Source organism: Pangasianodon hypophthalmus, chromosome 23, assembly GCF_027358585.1.
Source record: "Pangasianodon hypophthalmus isolate fPanHyp1 chromosome 23, fPanHyp1.pri, whole genome shotgun sequence".
In the NCBI taxonomy this organism is placed as follows: Eukaryota; Metazoa; Chordata; class Actinopteri; order Siluriformes; family Pangasiidae; genus Pangasianodon; species Pangasianodon hypophthalmus.
In genome coordinates, this window is record NC_069732.1 from 4855790 (window position 1) to 4871485 (window position 15696).

At 44.6% G+C, this 15696-nt stretch overlaps 2 protein-coding genes across 2 annotated transcripts in view; one reads left to right on the top strand and one right to left on the bottom strand.

The window, feature by feature from the left end:
• Nucleotide 1: 1 nt before the first annotated feature.
• On the top strand, nt 2-2979 carry zmp:0000001048 (retinol dehydrogenase 8; the record flags this gene model as incomplete). The annotated part of the gene is made up of 5 exons (XM_053228676.1): nt 2-62; nt 304-483; nt 1299-1392; nt 1497-1680; nt 1971-2979. Coding segments are annotated over 5 exons (735 nt in total), but the record flags the coding sequence as incomplete, so codon positions are not given.
• notch3 (notch receptor 3) overlaps nt 2973-15696 on the bottom strand; it is a 36698-nt gene continuing 23974 nt past the window's right edge. Inside the window, exons 14-33 of the mRNA XM_026946058.3 lie at nt 15335-15480; nt 14614-14841; nt 14384-14536; nt 13579-13807; nt 13253-13454; nt 12987-13143; nt 12702-12886; nt 12292-12424; nt 11958-12212; nt 11748-11860; nt 11141-11670; nt 10231-10557; nt 9988-10139; nt 9512-9737; nt 9338-9428; nt 8383-8551; nt 7470-7774; nt 7077-7224; nt 6818-6915; nt 2973-6699 (exon numbers count right to left, since the gene is read on the bottom strand). Coding sequence (XP_026801859.2) covers nt 5263-6699; nt 6818-6915; nt 7077-7224; nt 7470-7774; nt 8383-8551; nt 9338-9428; nt 9512-9737; nt 9988-10139; nt 10231-10557; nt 11141-11670; nt 11748-11860; nt 11958-12212; nt 12292-12424; nt 12702-12886; nt 12987-13143; nt 13253-13454; nt 13579-13807; nt 14384-14536; nt 14614-14841; nt 15335-15480 — 5284 coding nt within the window. The 3' untranslated portion in view covers nt 2973-5262. The remainder of the gene's footprint in view (nt 6700-6817; nt 6916-7076; nt 7225-7469; nt 7775-8382; nt 8552-9337; nt 9429-9511; nt 9738-9987; nt 10140-10230; nt 10558-11140; nt 11671-11747; nt 11861-11957; nt 12213-12291; nt 12425-12701; nt 12887-12986; nt 13144-13252; nt 13455-13578; nt 13808-14383; nt 14537-14613; nt 14842-15334; nt 15481-15696) is intronic.

Below are 15696 nucleotides of genomic sequence, written 5' to 3' on the forward strand. Positions count from 1 at the left end.
CTGTGAGGACTCCATCCGAGAGTGTGTGAACAGCCTGCCTGACAGACGCCTCGACATATTGGGTGAATAAGAATTTTTTTACCCCCTAAAACTTAATCGAATTAATAATTCCATCAGGTGCTATGATACTGTTGATCTTGCGCTGTTAAGAAAAGAAAATCATACACTCTCATCTCACAGGTTTCAGTACTTCACTGTATCTGCATACACCTTATGCTCTCGTGGACATCTCTGGAATTCAAACATGCAGGCTCTTGATGATTAGTGAACACTTGTCTGTTGATACTCTTTTTGTTTACTCAGTGAGTAATGCTGGCATGGGGATGATCGGGCCGCTGGAGTGTCAGAGTGTAAAGGGCATGCAGGACGTCTTCAACACTAATTTCTTTGGCTTGGTGCGACTGGTGAAGGAGGTGCTTCCCGACATGAAGAGACGACAGAGTGGACATATTGTGGTGATGAGCAGTGTCATGGGAGTTCAGGGTACGAACAATTTGTCGCTTCTCCTGCTCAGCTAATTATAAAATAAACGAAGGTTTGTTCGATCAGGTCAGCGCTAAACTCTAGTTATGTGCCCCAGCTGGATTGTAATAAAGGAACATAATTCAATATACAGTATGTGTGCAGGCCTGGGAAAACCCTTCACTTGGTCACATTTAGATATCTGCATAGAACTGTACATAGTAGACCTTCCTGAAATGAAAAATGCTTCTCTTTCATCTTTTTATTAGTTCATTTAAACATTTCAAAACTTTGTCCTCGTCATCTATACAGAGGTCGTAAGCACTCTTCTTTGTTTTGATGATGACGTGACGGAGCAGGAGCATCACAGACATTTTGAACACTGTTATCTAATTACAAACTCACCTGATTAGGCTTATGTCTGTTTCACTGCAGCAAGTAGCTATCTGAAAACTTGATCATGATATTCAGTGTATGAGGAAATTACACTTAGCTAGCAGGGTTTTGGCCATCTTTAGGCAGACTGATTGTTTTTAATGCTGCGTTTGTTAAACTGGCTTCGTACACAATGTGATCTTTGAAAGAAGATGCCAAGGCAAAGTTAGAATGTATCCTAAATATCTAAATAATCTTGGTAAAATAGATTTAGAAATATATATAACATATATTTTTTTAAAGAAGAGGTGTCAAAGTATATCACTGGCCGAAAAGCTCATTTATTATATTTCTTTGTTTTCCAGAATTCAGCCACAGGGACCTCTGACTGGTTTTCCCAGACTGCCACTAATTTTACAGTCTGTACCTGTTGAGTACACCTGATTTTTGTTTGCTTGCAGGACTACTCTTCAATGACGTCTACGCTGCTTCGAAATTTGCCGTAGAGGGCTTGTGTGAGAGTCTTGCAGTGCAAGCTATGAAGTTTAACATTAAGTGAGTTACAGTAAATGCTCGTTATTCCCAAAGAGTTCATTCACAGTTTTATTTTCATGTCCTGCTCAGTATATTACCCACTGATCTCGCCACATTGTCTGCAGGATGACTTTGGTAGAGCCGGGGCCGGTACTGACAGAGTTTGAGAGGAAGGTCTACGAGGACGCACAAACCATGGACTTGTCCGGCACAGACGAAGAGACGGCCAGAATTTTCCGTGAGATTTACCTTCCCTACTCAAGAAAGGTGTTTTCCTCACTCAGTCAGAGCCCTGAGGAGGTGGCAGAGGTGAGGAAATCCTCCATCACATGTGTGAATTGTTGTTCAGGTCTGATTCCTCATGAGCCTGCAGTTTTATTCTTCTTGTCACCAACTAATTCATGTCATATAGCAAATTAAATTAAATCATTAATATCAATATATTTATCAGTTCACACACTGGGAGTGTAATCCATGGTCAAAGTAGTACAAGGCAAGAGCTTAGCTTTCATTTCTTTTTCATAAATTGTAATGAAGTGTTACAGCAGCTATAATCCAGACAGACTACACATTAAAATAACCCACCTCTTCTGTCACAGCAAACGTTCCAGCTGATCGTATCAAAGAATCCTCCGTTTCGTCACCAGACCAATCGCCTGTACACGCCCATGACGGCCATGAAGCACGCAGACCCTACAGGACGCCTGCCGCTAGACGCCTTCTACAGGATAATCTTCCAGCACGACCGTGTGTTTAACGTCAGCCTCGGCTTCATGCGCTTGCTACAGAGGAGAACGAAGAAGTCTAAAGTGTGAAAGGAGCGAAACATCATCCCAGGCATGACTTTTGAATTTTAGATGGATAGTAGAATGAATATAGAGTCAGGTCTAACTAGATGGCCACATATGTGTGGAATCTTACAGATTTTAATTATACTTTTAAATCACAAATGAGAAGTAATAAAACCCTTGGAGGCATGCTGTTATAGGAACATAATCAATGACGGGGTGGTGTGATGTGGCCCATTGTGAAAGTTGATTATTTTCCTATAACAGCATGTTCCAATGGGTTTAATTCCTATTACTATTAACTAAGTTCATTAGAAAATACTGGAAGGAACGAACAAAAATAGTAACTGCAGTAGTAAGTGGGCGGGACTGGTCAGAATTCCTTCAGGAATGGGCGGAAATGGGACACCTCCCGTGCACTCCTCCACCCTCGGGGCAGTGAAGTATACAGGTCTTGATTTTTTTTTAATGACATGATGATGCTGACTATCAGCTGATGTAAAAGTTATTATAGTTCTATGCTTAACTGACTGGCCAGTTGGTTTGAAAGGTTATAAAGAGTTTCCTAAAGCTCACTAACCTAAAAACAAGTGTAAAATAATGTCATTGACTGATAGACGATTGACATTTTTTTTTACAGTGAAAGCATGATGACTGCAGATTTAAATAATTATGTTAAAAACAACTTTAATTGTTGATTTATTTCTTTTATTCACATTAATTACAGATTCTATAAGCAGTAAAAGTTATGAAAGAGAGCAGTGCAGAAGTGTGTTTATGTGAAAGCACACAATAAATGACACGTGACAGAAATGTAGTTCCCTACTGTTTTATTAGAAGTAACTTATTTTACAACTTTATGACTGTAGAAAGAAACAATGTGAAAAAGTGTTTATATACAATGATTTTTAAACTACTTTTAAACAAGTATAGGAATTAATAATAAACAGAAAAATATCTATGGCTGTTCTAGTAATGCGAGACCAATATATAATCAGTCACATCCTCGGTTTCAAAAAAAAAAAAAAATGCTAATAGAAGGTACATTTACTTTTTGTCTTTTTTTTAGTACATAATCATTTTTTTAGAAACATTAGACTTCTCTTACACAAATAAACCTAAACGAGATAACCATCTGTACAAAAGAAAATGCTGGAATTTAAAAATGTCCAGAGCGCTGAGGAAGACTGAAACCTATTGGATAAAAAACAGAAGATTTAAAAGATTAGCACTTTTGTAAAAACAAAACAAAAAAACACTGAGGTCCCAATAGATTTAACAAATATATTCCCAAACCCATAAACACACTGAATACACTATTCGCTCAGTGTGTCTTGAAGTGAATCCTGCTTTGATATGAAAGGACGAATGCAAATGTAACTTCCCACAGTTTTTATAAAACAGGCATCCGGATTTGGCTTAGAAAACATGGAAGAACGTCTAACCTGAACTACTACAGCCATATGCTGTGGGAACAGAAATGGATCTTATGCACGGGATGGGATTTTACAGAGAAATAAGCGCCTGTACCTGCAGCTGACAGCAGGGGGCAGCACTACATAGCAGCGTTCACTCCACTGGCGCGTTCAGGCCACGCAAGTCAGACGCCATCCTCCAGGCCTGTTGGGTGGAGACTGCTAGAGATGCAGACTACACTGCATGCTATATAACACCTCCCTGAGGAGTGACAGAGCACTAGCAGCCCAATAGCCACCTCTTCGGACCTTAACACACCCCTGACACACACACGCGGAGTTCAGATGACTAAAACGACAAGTTGGCCATGAATATGATTGGACCATATAAAAATTAACCAACAGGACTGAAAAAAAAGAAGGAGAAAAAAAAGAAAAAAAAAAGAAAAGAAAAGAAAAGGACCAGGGGTCAGAAGATAACTGAGAAAGTTCTTCTGGTCGAGTTGAAAAGCTGGAATTGTGTGAAATGAAGGGCTCTGGTTGGCAGTGATATAGAGGTGTCACTGTGAAGCGACAGGAAGCAGCAGCCTATAAAAACACAGCTTTATCACATCATAGTGATGTCCCAAAGGTAACCAAGGTTATAACATACAGAATAAAAAACATTAAAAACGTCAAATAAATTTATACAACCCCAAAGAAAAAAAACTCACACAGACTAAAAGGGCAGCCAGTGAGTTTGTAAGTGACCTCGGAATGAAAGCTAAAGGAAGGGAATGAGAAATTGGGCCCTTTGTGGGCTCGGCTCTATCAAAATTAACACTTGAATGCTGGCGTATTTTACTATAAGCGATAAAATTCCCCAACAGCAGCTATCAATTTAAATTTTACACGCTCTGCCTTAGAAGTGCTTCAGAAATGCCTTTCGACATTATTGCCCCACATAGATAGATAGATAGATAGATAGTATAGATAGATAGTACTCCTACGGAATGTATCGGTTCACTGTAGGTCGGATCAGCAAATTAAAATATATCACTAACTTAAACAATTTAAACATGGCTAGGTAATCTGTGATGCCAATTTAGTGGAGTAACACTGGCCTAAATAAATAATACCACATAAAAGAGGTGATGTGTCCAGCTCTTTCCGTCTGTAACTCAAAATATATACGTGACTTCGGTGGTAGACGTAGGAAAACAATGAAAGAAATGAATCACAAGCCTCTGTTGTAACAATCACACAAACGAGGAGTGTAACAGTTATGAGAAGTGGAGACAGACAGATCGAGAGGACACCCACAAGGCAGTTTTAGAGGAATGCGTTGAGACAATAAATAAAAAAAAGAAAGAAAGGATTTTCCTTCAACTTTTCTCTTAATCTACTTTTTAAAAAGTTTGTTAGTGTCAGGAAAAGCGTCCCCAAGTCTTTGAAATGAAAGACGTGGTTTTTCTTCTTCATATACTTTTTAATAATAAAAAAACACACACAAGTCCATCTGTGACAGTACGTCTTACTTCATTAAATTGTCTTTTCTTTTTAAGACAACACAATTTTCCCTTTACTCGTTTTCTCTGCAGACGACACCCGGCAGACTGTCCAGTCAACAAACACCAAGTCAATCCTCATCCAATTAAAATCTTGGAAACGGGCTGACATATTAAAAAAGACACTCCTGGAAGTTCCGCTCACGCGAACACCTGCATCTTTCCACTGGCTTCGGAAGCGTGAGGAATTTGGGTGTGGGAAGAGGCAGGGGCGGAGACTGTCGGACTTGGGGTGGAGTCAGACCAATCGGAAACGCAGTGAGGAGAGGGGCTAGACCATGGCTCTGGAGACTCGGGGGATGGGGTCAGGTAGGGGTGCTCATTGGGCACGTGCAGGTAATGCTTGGGCGTGGCTTCGATGGCGGAGGTGTAGCTACGTTGGGAAGGAGGAGTGGGGTAATCCTCCAATCCTGCATTGGTGGTGCTGCTACTGGCCTGCACTGGGGGAGCCTGGGAGACCTGTGGAGGAGCAGCCTGGCTCTGTGGGACTGCAGAGCTTTGGGGTGGCTGCTGCTGGGACTGCTGGGATTGCGCCTGACTCTGCTGCGGTTGCTGGTAGAAAGGTTGAGGAGGCTGTGGGGTCGGAGGCGTCGAGGCACCCAAGCTCACCAGGGCCTGCTGGTTGGTAAGGCTGTGAGCGTGGAGCTGCTGTTGTTGCTGCTGTTCGGCAATGGAAGGCAGCTTGACAGGGCTGATGGTGGGCGTACTTGAGACGGGCGTAGGCTGCAACATGGTCTGCTGGGTGTTACGGAAAACCTGCTGCTGGTGCATGAGTACAGTGGCAGGCTGCATACCACTGGGTGTCCCTGGGTGCACCATGTTCACCATAGGCTGGGTGCACTGTGGGGGCTGTGGCGCACGGCTGTGCCAGTCGAACGGCACGCTCACGGGGCTCACCATGCCCATGCCCAGGTTCATCTGGCCAGGGTTGAGAGCGTAGGTGTGGGTGGCTTGACTCAGCTCATTCAAACCGGCTAAGGAAACTGTGAAAGGACCACCAGCATCCATCATACCGCTGTGTACCATTGGAGTACTGGGCACTGAGTGGAAGATCCCTGGAGAGGGCATAGCAGCTGGAGATGCTGGGTTAGTGACATAGCCGGCGTTACTGGCACCACCGCGTGGCGAGTCCAGCGAGTCCACAGGCGACAGTGTCACCGAACTGTCCAGCAGTGCGCTCTGCATGTCCAGCGTCAGCTTCTTGTTCCGTGCCTTTGAAGCATCCTTTAGACTGCTCCCGTGCTGTCCGCCTAGTCCTTTGGCGCCTGGCCGGCGGTTCTTCTTGCCCTGTGGCGTGTTCTTCAGACTGGGCAGGAAGTTGCCGGGTGGACACATGAGCGGCGAGAGAGCATGGCCACCTGCTAGGTGATGTCCTGCACCAGCGTGGCTCTGCGGGCTGCGCACCGTGTTGTACTCATCCAGTAGCTGCACAATGTCATGGTGCATGCGCTCCTGAGCGATGTCACGAGGCAGCCGGTCCATGTGGTCTGTGATCTCACGGTTGGCGAAGTGGGCCAACAGCACCTTCACTGCCTCACAGCTGCCCTCCCTCGCAGCCAAGAAGAGTGGTGTCTCCTCCTGAAGAACAAATGTAAGTCGTAGTTGAGTAAAATTATTTTAAAAAAGCAAACATGTTATGTATGGGAAAGGTTAAAAAGAGTAAATGTTGGCTGAAGGGAACACTGGACTACTCTACCTTAAGGTCTTGCATGTCTTTATTGGCTCCATTCTTCAACAAGGCGATAGTGGCTTCAACATTATTGACAGCTGCAGCCCAGTGCAGTGCAGATTTACCTAGATGAGGACATGAACATGAACATCCCGCACCTTAAAATACCTTAAAGTTTTTTACATTTCTGTATTGAATATACAATGCATAAAGTAAAGACAGTATTGCAAATGATGGAAAAAATTAGTCTGGGGAAAAAAACGCGTAAGACTGTAAGTGCACTTACCGAGCTCGTCGACAGCGTTAACATCAGCGTGGCAGGTGATGAGCTCCTCCACCATGCCCTCCACCGCCAACCGAGCGGCCAGGATAAGAGCTGTGGAGCCGTCGTACATGCGTGCGTCCAAATCTGTCGCCCGTGTCCTGATCAAAATCTGAAAAGAAAAGGGGAGGTGTGTTACAAACACCACATTTGTCAGGAGTACAAGCCTTCTGTAAACTCTAGTAAAGGATGTAGGATCTAATACATGCACAGATACTGACTGCTTGATTATACACTCATCTGAGCTTTAAAAGGTTTTCAGTGTTTTGAAAATCAAAAGTCAGATATTCCCTTCTGTACTTAACCCACATGTAAACACAATACAGAAGGCAACACTTGACTAGCAAACTTCTCTACCTGGAAGACACCCTGAGCATCAGCAGCCACAGCAGCATGTAGAGGTGTGCGACCCGTGTTGTCCTGCGCATTGGCATCAGCTCCGGCGTCCAGCAGGCGTTTGGCAGCATCGGCGCGAGCGTAGCGGGCAGCCAAGTGAAGAGCTGTTTCTCCGGTCCGGTCGGTCTGGGCACCCAGTGATGCCCCCTGGTAGATGAGGTCTGATATGATGTTAGCTGAAGACTCCTCCGAGTCATCGTCCTCGGCCACTTCCTGCTCGAGTCCTCCACCGCAGAATGAAGCCAGCATCAGTGGAGTAAAACCATCTACAGAAACACACATGGGTCAGTTATTCTATTTCAGGATATTTATTCAACATTACAGTTACACTTAATGTTGTCGAACATCTGCGATACAAGTTAGTTCCTGTTATCACTTATATTATAGCAGCTATAAACAGTCGTTCCCTCACCAGCCTCGCTTTTTTCTCGCTTTTGAAGTTAACAGGACAAAAAAACTGCAGCTTTCCTATTACTGAAAAACTCCAGGGTCCTGAAGACTTTCATGTGTCGAGGAACTTCGTTATAGCTTTCCCCCTGGCTGTTAAAACTGGAGACTCCTCCAAAAAATGCTAAATAAATGTCCCCTCACATAAAACTTCACCATATCAACAATTACATGTTTTTAAAAATCTCTTTATGACTAGCGCCCGCTATGTAAGTCCCTGAGTAAGTTACTATAGAAACACTAACATATTAGTACGAGTGCATTAATATAAAACCTGTGATTTGTAGATGCACTACTGTTAGAGCTGCCATTATAGAAAACGACAAAAGAACACCTTTGAGAATCGAGTGCTGTATAAATCACCACTAACATCTTATTAAAATTATGTTTGCAGGTTCTATTGATGAACTGTACACTATTGCCGTACCAGGTCCCCGCACGTTGACGTCCATGCAGTCGCCGTCGAATTCACCCTGCGGAGGTGTAAGGGCCATGGACGGTGGCATGCGGATGTCTGCGGCCGCCAGGTGGTGCTGCGTCCACTGCCTGCTGTCCACAGCGTCCTCGCTGTCTGAGAGAATACTCGGCTCCTCCACCTGTAGCACACACATGCCCTCATGTTATGGAAATCTTTGTTCCTGCTTCTCATCAGCAGGTTCATATGGGTATAATTTATGCTATCAACTCTGTCTGTGTACGATATAGAGATCTGTGTCACGTTAGTTTTTGTTGAAGTATTATTAATATTATTAATGGGTATTTCCCAGCAACGTTTTTACACTTGGGTTGATTCCTTTGAAAATTGCATTTGAATTTACATTTTCTTGAACTTCACACAGGATTATATATATCTTTTAATTTGAGCACAGCTACACTGAATCCCAAATGGTTTCCTATTCACTAAACACACTCACTACATAGGGTATAGCATAGTGCTGCTGTAGAAGCGTGTATCTAGTGCACTATATGGCTAATAAAAGGTTATTTATAATTCAGTCACTACATAAGAGCACCTCCAGGAAGTGCCTGTTGGAAATTAACTGCTTATAATGTAATGTCATTTTTAGGACATACTTTGTTTATTTTTTAAAAGGAAGAATGTCATCAATTGTACTATTGTATTTATTCAGAACCCACTTCCTACATCAAAATGCACATGTTTAGAAAAAAAAATTGACAGATTAAGTTAAGTCAACTGGATGACAAGTGGAACATGGGATCCTAAACATTTGATTCTGGACTTTTGATGCCTTTAAATATCTAAATATAATTAAATTTCAAACAGAATTCACATTAATGTGATCTGAGCCTAGAATTATTGGGAACGCTGTACTAGATGTGACATGTCTTTTCTCTCACTGTGGTAGAAAACAGGAACTCACCTTCAGTCTCTTGGCCTCAGGACAGTCTGCTTCTATCCACTGGTCACTGTGGTCTCCCAGTAAGGACTCTTCCACCGTCTTTGGCATGTGCCTGAAGGACAAAGCAGACCTCATTATCCCCTGTCTAATCAATGTTTAATATGAACGCTATAAAGAGTGGAATAAAGCACTCACTTCATGCCTAGAGCATCCTGTCCCACAGGTTCTCTGCGGTTCTTGTTACTGCTGGTGTCCTTCTTAAGGAAGAAGCCTTCGGGGAACCAGAGTGTGCTGTGTTCGCGTTTGCGTCTGGCAATCAGCATTCCCACCACCATGATGACCATTAGGAACAGCACCGCAACGCCTACCAGAAGCAGCTTTCCCCATTTAGGCACATCGCCCTCGTCAGGCATCCTCTCACCTGAGGGACAAAGAAGGTTCACTCCAGTTAAAAAAAAAAGGTCAAGGCTCATGGTTTGAGCCTTAGGAATTTGTACACACTTAGGACACTTAGGAATTTGGAATTCACATGCCAACACGGAACTTTTTTTTTTGTGGCTAATTTCATTTTTCTTCTTTAACCTGAACGGTGAATGCTTAGTGTAAATTCACAGATTGTTAATTTTTTTGCAAAAAAACAAACGAAAAAAAACCCAAAAAACAGTACTCACAGCGGACTTCTTTGAGTGGATAAGGGAATTTCCCAAGCATTTCTCGAGCAGAAAGAGCTCCCAGGTAATCTGCTGCACTTTCAGCTGTGGGGAAACAGTTATCCGAGTCCTGAGAGCACAGCCGGTTATCGATCTCCAAGTACACGATCGATCTGCACAAAAAACACGTGTCATTAGTGAAACCAGATAAATGAGTTTAAGAATCAGTGAAACTGTGTGTGTCTTTTGTGCTAAAGCACTCACCCGATGACCTCGTTATGGGGCTGAAGCTCGCGCTTAAATTGTGCCTCACGCCGGGTGTAAGGCTTGATCATAGCATCTCCATTGTGGTCGAGTCGGAAGCGGAGGGATGTGCGCAGGATGCTGCTGAGCTTCTGCAGGAAAGCTGTGCCCGTGCGGAGCAGCTCGTCAGGCGGCAAGAGCACCACGATCACCAGCACACCGTCTGCCAAATCTTCTGGAACTGTTCTAGCACAGTCCAAACCATCCCAGCCACACTCTTCGTTATTACAGCCCTGATCGCAGCGGCCGTCAGCGTAGTGGTCCATGCAGTACGTCTCGTAGATGGGACTGGAATGAGATACACGAAAGATTAAATTTTTAAATTAAACCTGGAACTTTTTTGGTTTACAAACTCCAACTGATATCTTTCCTTTCTCTACATCTGCACATGTGTACAAACATGCAAACTGGTGTATGGAATAAAAGGAATAAAAGCTCATCTGCAACTTTTACAATTACAGCTTAAAGGACAGCATTATGTCCTTTAAATTTCTCAGTATTGATTTATTTCATGAACATTATTTAAATGCTTACAATAATATTTTGTCCATTTACTGGCACCATAAATATTTCTATTCTTGAACTTTCCAAAGATGGAACACATTGGGTCCAAGATATTATTTACATGCCGAATTGTTTTTGAGTTATTGAGGTTTGGATTAAATCCATTCAATTGAAATGACCAGTTTAATAAGGTAATAACTATAATAACTCGATAAATATAACCTTACTAATGGTGGATTGTGATTTCCACTGCTGTAACTAAAAATCCCAGACTCCCTGGCGATACTTCCTGACCCGCTGGGAGTCCACAGACCCCACTTTGAGAACAACTGATACAGAGGACAGACAACAGAATCCAGACTCTTACTTGCAGACTTTCTCCTTGGTCCTGCAGTCGAAGTTATCGTATAGGCATTCGGCCGTGTTGCATGTTTCATCACACTGGCTGTTGTTGAAGACGCGCCAGCAGTGTGGGTCAGTGCAGCGTGCCCACGGGTTCACAGCCAGCGAGCAGTCTCCACCGTCCCAGTGGCAAGCAAACGAGTTGCACTCCTTGTCACATACGCCATCACTGGCCTTGTCATGGCAGTCAGGCAGCGGGCAGATGGGCACCCACGGCTCCGGGTTTTGAGATCCCCTCTCGCAGCGTTTGCCCTGCCAGCCTGGTAGGCACTGGCAGCTGAAGAAGGGGAAGGAAGCCTCCTCTCTGCACGTGCCGCCGTTGCGACATGGCTTGGACAAGCAGCTCTCGTTAGCACGCTCCTGGCACTGTGTACCCGCGTAGCCTTGTGGGCATGAGCACCGGGCGCCACGCGGTGTCAGGGTGCAGCTACCACCGTTATAGCAGGAGAGCTCACGGCAGGACATGCTGCGTTCACAGTTCAACCCTGTGTAGCCCTGAAACGGAGAAAGAGTGTTCACAGATGGATTCAAATAATGAATAGATGAGGAAGAGATTGAGGACAGATACTCACCAGCTGACAGGTGCAACTATATCCTACTGGAGAGCTGCTGGACACTGAGCATACGCCACCGTTCTTACAAGGCTGAGAATCACACACGCCGAACCTGTTCTGACATCCTTGACCTGCCACGTACAAGTATAACCATACTGATTAGATTTGTCCACACCTTGACCACACCCACCCATGCCCATCCATGACACTGATCACGTCCTGTCTCACCTGTGAAGCCAGGCTTGCAGATGCACTGGTAATCATTCGGCAGCTGGATGCAGTCGAGGCTGTTGGCCGGGTTGCAGGGGTTTGAGCGGCACTCGTTGATGTCTCCCTCACATCGCTCTCCGGTGAACCCTGGAGGACAGTTACAGCGGTATCCACCCACCCGGTCAACACACGTGCCGTTGTTCTGGCACTTCGGTGTGCCACGGGGCCATGTAGGCGTGGCACAGTCATCCTCGTTTATCTCACACAGGACGCCTGGGTAGAAGATTTAACATTAGCATGCGCATTGGAGTACTGACTGATGGTGAAGTGAAATAAGCAGGATTAGACGTACCCCGTGTGCCAGGAGGGCAGGAGCAGATGTAGTGGCCCACCAGGTCAATGCAGGTTCCTCCGTTCTGACACGGGTATGAGCGGCACTCGTCAGTCTCCCTCTCACAGTTCTTTCCATCATACCCTGGCAAACACTGACATGAGGCAATGGAGCAAGTTAGTGAAAGGATCACAGCAGCATACTGAATATTAAAAAGACTGCAGTTTTAGCAGTGGCTTGTTTGTACAACTTTGTAAATGCTATTCAACTTTATTAAAAATTAAATTAGTGGACTTAAATCAAGTCCTACAAATACGCAAAGTTTTATACATTAGGAATATATTTGCTAGCCAAACTTACAAACGGATTGCTAAAAAGCTAGTTAGTGTGGCCCAAAGTAGACAGTTACAGCATTTGATCAAGCCACTCACGTCACATGTGTATCCTCCCACATAGCCCCTGCAGGTGGCACCATTGAGGCAGGGTTTGTCCTCACAGTGGTCCACCTGACTCTCGCAGTAGCTGCCTGTGTAATCAGCAGGGCACTTGCAGTAGTGTGTGTTCCCTGTGTTAACACAGTGACCACCGTGATCGCAAAGATCATCCGTCTGAAGACCTGTAGCATAAAATGACGAAATGGAGAAATTAGCAGTGATTGACAAGAACACATTGAAGTAAGAACAACAGGTGAAGATCTTATGTGCGATCACTTGTACCTCTTTGGAAAGCTGCCACCTCACAGGAAACTCCCGGGATGTCACAGTAGCGTCCGGACCAGCTTCCCACACAGTCGCAGGTGAACGAGCCATCCTTGGGTCTGCACCGGCCACCATTCTGGCACGGGTTCGAGCGCCTACACCAGTCCACAGGCACCTGCACAGCAAGCATCAAAACAGCTTTTACAGGTAGAAGTTGACTGCAAAAAAAGCTTAGGGTTTTAGTTATAAAAACAGTCTCTGCAGTATGTTTGTAGTGTGTGTACCTGACAGCGGTTGCCGGTGTATCCTTTGGGGCAGGAGCAATGAAACGTCTTCACACCATCGTGACACACTCCTCCGTTGAGGCAGGGCTGCGAGTCGCATTCGTTCACCTCGTACTGGCAGTGCTCGCCGGTAAATCCGGAGCGGCATGTGCAGGAGAAGCCATTGATCTTGTCCACACACGTTCCACCATTAAAGCAAGAACTGCAGGACACACATAAACCAGAGCAGTCAGAACTCAGTGTATTCTTGCCTTCCTTCCTGCATTCTGTTGTTCATGAGATCATGTAAACTATTAAAAGGCTGATATTAGAGATGCTCCTCCCACCTGTCGGTGCAGTCGGGTATGTTTGTCTCGCAGTGGAGGCCGGTGAAACCTGGTTTGCAGGTGCAAGTGTAGCTGTTGACATAGTCAGTGCAAGTGCCTCCGTTCTTGCAGGGGGCACTCTGGCACTCGTTCACCTCGATGGCGCACCGTGGCCCTGTGAAGCCAGCCAGGCAGGTGCAGTAAAAGGTGTTAATGCCGTCCGTGCAGGAGCCTCCGCTGAGACATGGATCTGCAGATGGACAGAAAGAAATCTCAACTGCTGCTGTGACCGTAAAGACTGTCCTGTGCTCATCCCCTTATTCTCAGTCTGTTTACACTGAGCATCCTTTCAACACACTCAGTAATTTTTTTGCCTTTACTTTTCTAATCCTATATACTGTAATGACCTAATAATCCCACTATCTGGTGTACCCCGGTAGAGTATGGGTTCCCTTTTGAGTCTTGTTGCTTCTTAGAGTTGTTGACTGGTTGTGCATGCTGAGTGTGTTCCTGCTGGAATATTTCTTGTTTTTGAATGTGCACTGGAAAAATGCTTCTTGACTATAGTAATAGTAACTAATAGCTACTACTTATTATTATTAATAATAATAATATTAATAAGCTTAATAGCTTATTGATTACTGTTAATAGTAGCTGGCTAGCAGTGTCTCAACCCCAATCTGAGAGCTCTTAAAGCTACCTTACTTTCCTCCCAAGCACATGCTTCTGACTCATGAAGTTGAATCAGGTGTGACCGAGCAGTAAAGCTAAGCTAATCTGTATTAAGGACATTCCCAGAGACACTCTGCTGGTATCGATTACTCACTCGGGAGACAGTCATTGATGTCAGTTTCGCAGTTCGGTCCTGTGTAGCCGTTGCGGCAGGAGCACACGTATCCGCCGAGCGTGTTGGTACAGGTGCCACGGTTCTTGCACGGGTTAGAGCTGCACTCGTTCACATCAATGTTACACAGCTGGCCTGTAGAGACAAGACACGAATTAGCAAACCTCATGCAGGAGAGAAACTCTGACATGATAATTGCTCATCAGACTCACCTTGCCATCCGGGTGGGCAGGTGCACTTGAAGCCCAGGTAGTCAAGGGAGTGAATGCATGCAGCATTGTTGGCACATGGATTGGGCGAGCATGGCTCCTCGGCACAGATGGGTCCGCTGTAGGGTGGCTCACACCGACAGGTGAAACTCGCTACACCGTCCACACAGGTGCCGTGATTCAGGCAGGGACTGGATGCACACTCGTTTATGTTTTCCTGACACAGATTACCTGCGAGGGATAAGGATAAGGGAGATTGTTAGATTTCACATCCACATGCAGTTCACTGAACTGTCCAGCAGGAGGCAATATGGTTCAGATCTTTAGAGCTGTCACAAGCAGACATTTTAATCCTTCAGCACTAATGGGATTCACACGGGATCCTAGGGGCCTTTTGTATTCACAAAGCAGGCTGTCTGAGTTCAGAGGCTAAGTTTCTTGGAAAGACTGAACCATTTAATACATTATTACTTCAAGGGAAATACTCCTTTCAAAAAATTATGCACCAAAATCTTGATCTTCTGCAAACTTTAAAATGTCAACATACATGCACAAACAGGGAAGAATAATACAGAGTAATCATTTCTCATGTTACTCAATGCAGTCAAATCCAAAATCTAGCTGTACATGATTTCCTGCCTGCATATCCTTTTTCACATGAAGAAAACTGCATTATTATTTCCATTTCCTGTGGTCTTTAAGAGATGCAGATTTGCACACTCACCTCTGAAGCCCTGACGACATTTACAGGTGAAACCGTTGAGCTGGTCGAGGCATGCGCCGCCGTTCTGACACGGGTTGGGCAGACAGTCATTACGGTCCAGATCACAGTTCTTTCCTGTCCATCCAGGTTCACAATCACAGCGATACCTGCAAGACACAAGCCAGAAGTAACATTCTGTGTCACATTTACTCTTTGCGTGTCTGTGACTGAGGAAAAGTTTGACCAAAAATGAGAACATGGTAAAATGTGTTGAAAACTAGCAACGTGTTAGCATGAAGTCATTGTTAAGCCGCATTAGGCACTGATACAGGGTTTGTAAGGCTAAAACCTAAATTATTACAAATAGGCTAATAAATTAAAAG